Here is a 2,916-nt window from a genome sequence, read left to right as displayed (position 1 = left end):
TTCAGGAGAGTGAAATGCGGCCCACGGCTCCCGGCCCACGGGAAAAGAGGCAACACAGTCCCAAAAAAAAAAAAAAAAAAAAAAAAAAGTCTAGATTTTCAACTTTTCTGGAAAAATTAAATCATCTAGGAACATACTGTTTGCATTAGTATGACAAAAACTGGCTAGGGTTGAGGTAACAGCTGCTCCCTTGAAATGGGGCCAGAAGGCTTCAGTTTGTCAAAGTCCTCAACAATCCTTATTGCTTCCCAACATGGAGGCAGAATATCCGCTGCCATGTTTTAATTTATACCTGCCCTGCATGTTATTTGTCTAGTTCATATGAACACGTAGGTTTGCAACTCTCATGAAGGCTTTCTTTTTATTTTTGGCTCTAGCTCCCAAACTGACTGACTGACAGACCAATCAGTTGATCTACTTATTAATCTACCAATCTTTCATTTATTCTTTTGCAGCATTATTCTCATTAAAATAAATATTAATATCAAAAGGCAGAAAATGGTACCTACTAACATGAATGTAATATCTAGTACAATACAGTATCAAGTACTACTTTTACTTTTATCTACCATCTACTTTTAAATAAAAGTGACCTGGGCTGGGCGTGGTAGCTCACATCTGTAATCCCAACACTTTGGGAGACCAAGGCGGGCGGATCACTTGAGGTCAGGAATTTGAGACCAGCCTGGCCAACATAGTGAAACCCTGTCTCTACTAAAAATACAAAAATTAGCCAGGCGTGGTGACATGCACCTGTAATCCCAGCTACTTGGGAGGCTGAGGCGGGAGAAGTGCTTGAACCGGGGAGGCGGAGGTTGCAGTGAGCAGAGATTGCACCACTGCACTCCAGCCTAAGCAATAAAGTGAGACTCAGTCTCTAAATAAATATATGTGAGCTGAAAAGAGTATTTCTCTGTATTGTATGTTTTTTCCAGAGCTACAGATTTTATTTGTTCTTTATCACTTTTCCTGACTCACCTCATAAGCAGCACCCAGATCCTGGAATTTCTCCTGGGCTTGTGGATCATCAGGGTTCCGGTCGGGATGAAGCTGCAGGGCTAGTTTCCTATAGGCCTTTTTAATATCCTTTATAGAGGCACTTCGAGGCACCCCCAAGATCTTATAGAAGTCTCGTCTGGGAAGTAGAGGGAGAGAATACTTCATCAGAGTTACATGTTACATTTTTAAAAGTAAAAGATTTATTTTTCCTCTACATTTAGGTTTGTATCTGAGCAAAGAGGTACGAAAATGAACGTTTATGTGACACATATACACACAAAGAATGACTAAAAAGAGAACACCAGAATTTGTAATGAATCTTATATATTGAAGTAATCACAGTAAGAGGCTACATACTTCTTTTTAGATTATTCAAATCGTCTGTGGCATCTTCTTTCAGAACCACCTTCAGTCAAGAAAACCACTTCCTTATTTTATGGTCTCATGTTATCTTTAGGCAGTAACCATATAATCAAATTAACTCTTCCCCCCTTTCTCTACATTTGCTTCAAATGATTTTTTGACTTTTCTAAAAGTCAAATAACACTCTCAAAGGATGATTTTCCTAATTTAAAAAGATTATGCCACATAAATGTCCTAACAGTAGCATTGCCAGAATGTTAAAGACGAAGCAACTTAAAATAATAAATAGCTCAAGAAGCTGGGAAGTACAAGGGCTCTCCAAAGGGTCTTCTTGTTCCCCTCCCCATCCAATTTCCTTCAGTCCCAACTCGGCCTGGCATCATCCACCCACTTTAAAATCAGCCCCCCAATGGCTCTTCGCAGGCTTGGCATAGAGCATCGTCCGCTTCTCCAGCTCAGCGGGGCACAGCAACCCACCTCTTTGATCAAACAAACGTCCATCCCCCAACCTCAGCCTGGCACTGTCACTACCTTTCCTTACAGACAGGCATCCCTCTTTCTTCCCCAGTTCTACGTGACACTACTTCAGTTCACAATCACCTTCTTTCCCTCACCCCCCAAATGCCGTTGGCAATGGATCCAACTCCCACTCCTCTGGGCAAACCTAGCTCTACCAAAGACCTTCTCTGGACCTAACGCCCTCTCACTGGTGTCACCCACGGTTCTCCTCTCACCCCACTAGTCTGGCCCATACTACCCCTTCTCCGCCACCCCGCCAACCCACAGCGACGCCCCTCTCCACTCCCTCAGTCTGGCAATGCCACTTCCCCACCCCTCCCACCCCCCAGCAAAGGCTGACCCCCGGGCCCTGCTGTCTGCGAGTGTCTATTCCTCACCCGGCAATCACGGCCCCGATGAGGTACAGTAGCAACAGGCAAAAGGTGCTCAGGTTCTGCGGAGCCATGGTTCCTCTGTCCCGGGTCTTGTCCCACACACTCCTCACAGCCTCCTCCGCCGCCTCGTCGGCTCGCCAGCCCACCCGGCCTTGTGAGGCGTCTCACACCGGGGGGCGGGGGGGGGTCTCCTCCTTGGTCCTAAGAGACAGCTAGCTAGCCCCCTCCTCTGCCAGTCCACTTCCCGGGAGTCCCAAGTCCCGGTGAGAGAAGCCCCCGGTAGGCGAGAGCCAATCGTTGCCCGGGACATCACACGCGGCCGGCGCCTGAAAGCCAATCAGCGCAGTACACTTCACCTCCGAGGCGGCACGGGTAGCCAGTTAGGCTTCAGAACTGCAGTCGCAGCTCTTGACCAATTAAAAGAGGAGACGTCAGAGGGTCGCGCCGCTACAGGAATCCGCTCTGCCCGAGCTACCGCGAGTCGTAGAAAATTACGTAATGGTAGGGGGCTGGTCCGAGTAAGGGCACCTGAGGTACACGAAATCCTCCCCCCACCCCCGGCTCGCCCACTTCCTCGGACTTTGCACCAATCAGTAGGCTCCTCCCCAGCACCAACCAATTGTGGGAGAGAAGTTTTCTCTGTGTTTCAAATTTGGAATTT

General features: G+C 47.5%; 1 protein-coding gene across 1 annotated transcript in view; it reads right to left on the bottom strand.

Annotated features, from left to right (window-relative positions):
- Window positions 1-2,570, bottom strand: part of DNAJB11 (DnaJ heat shock protein family (Hsp40) member B11) — a 19,795-nt gene extending 17,225 nt beyond the window's left edge. The window contains exons 1-2 of the mRNA XM_017866504.1: window positions 2,259-2,570; window positions 979-1,135 (exon numbers count right to left, since the gene is read on the bottom strand). Of these exons, the coding sequence (XP_017721993.1) occupies window positions 979-1,135; window positions 2,259-2,326 (225 nt within the window). The 5' untranslated portion in view covers window positions 2,327-2,570. The remainder of the gene's footprint in view (window positions 1-978; window positions 1,136-2,258) is intronic.
- Window positions 2,571-2,916: the final 346 nt, after the last annotated feature.

This window comes from Rhinopithecus bieti, unplaced genomic scaffold (assembly GCF_001698545.2).
Source record: "Rhinopithecus bieti isolate Rb0 unplaced genomic scaffold, ASM169854v2 scaffold_2432, whole genome shotgun sequence".
Taxonomy (NCBI): domain Eukaryota; kingdom Metazoa; phylum Chordata; class Mammalia; order Primates; family Cercopithecidae; genus Rhinopithecus; species Rhinopithecus bieti.
The sequence above is the reverse complement of the archived record's forward strand: the minus strand, read 5'-3'. Positions and strand labels throughout refer to the sequence as shown.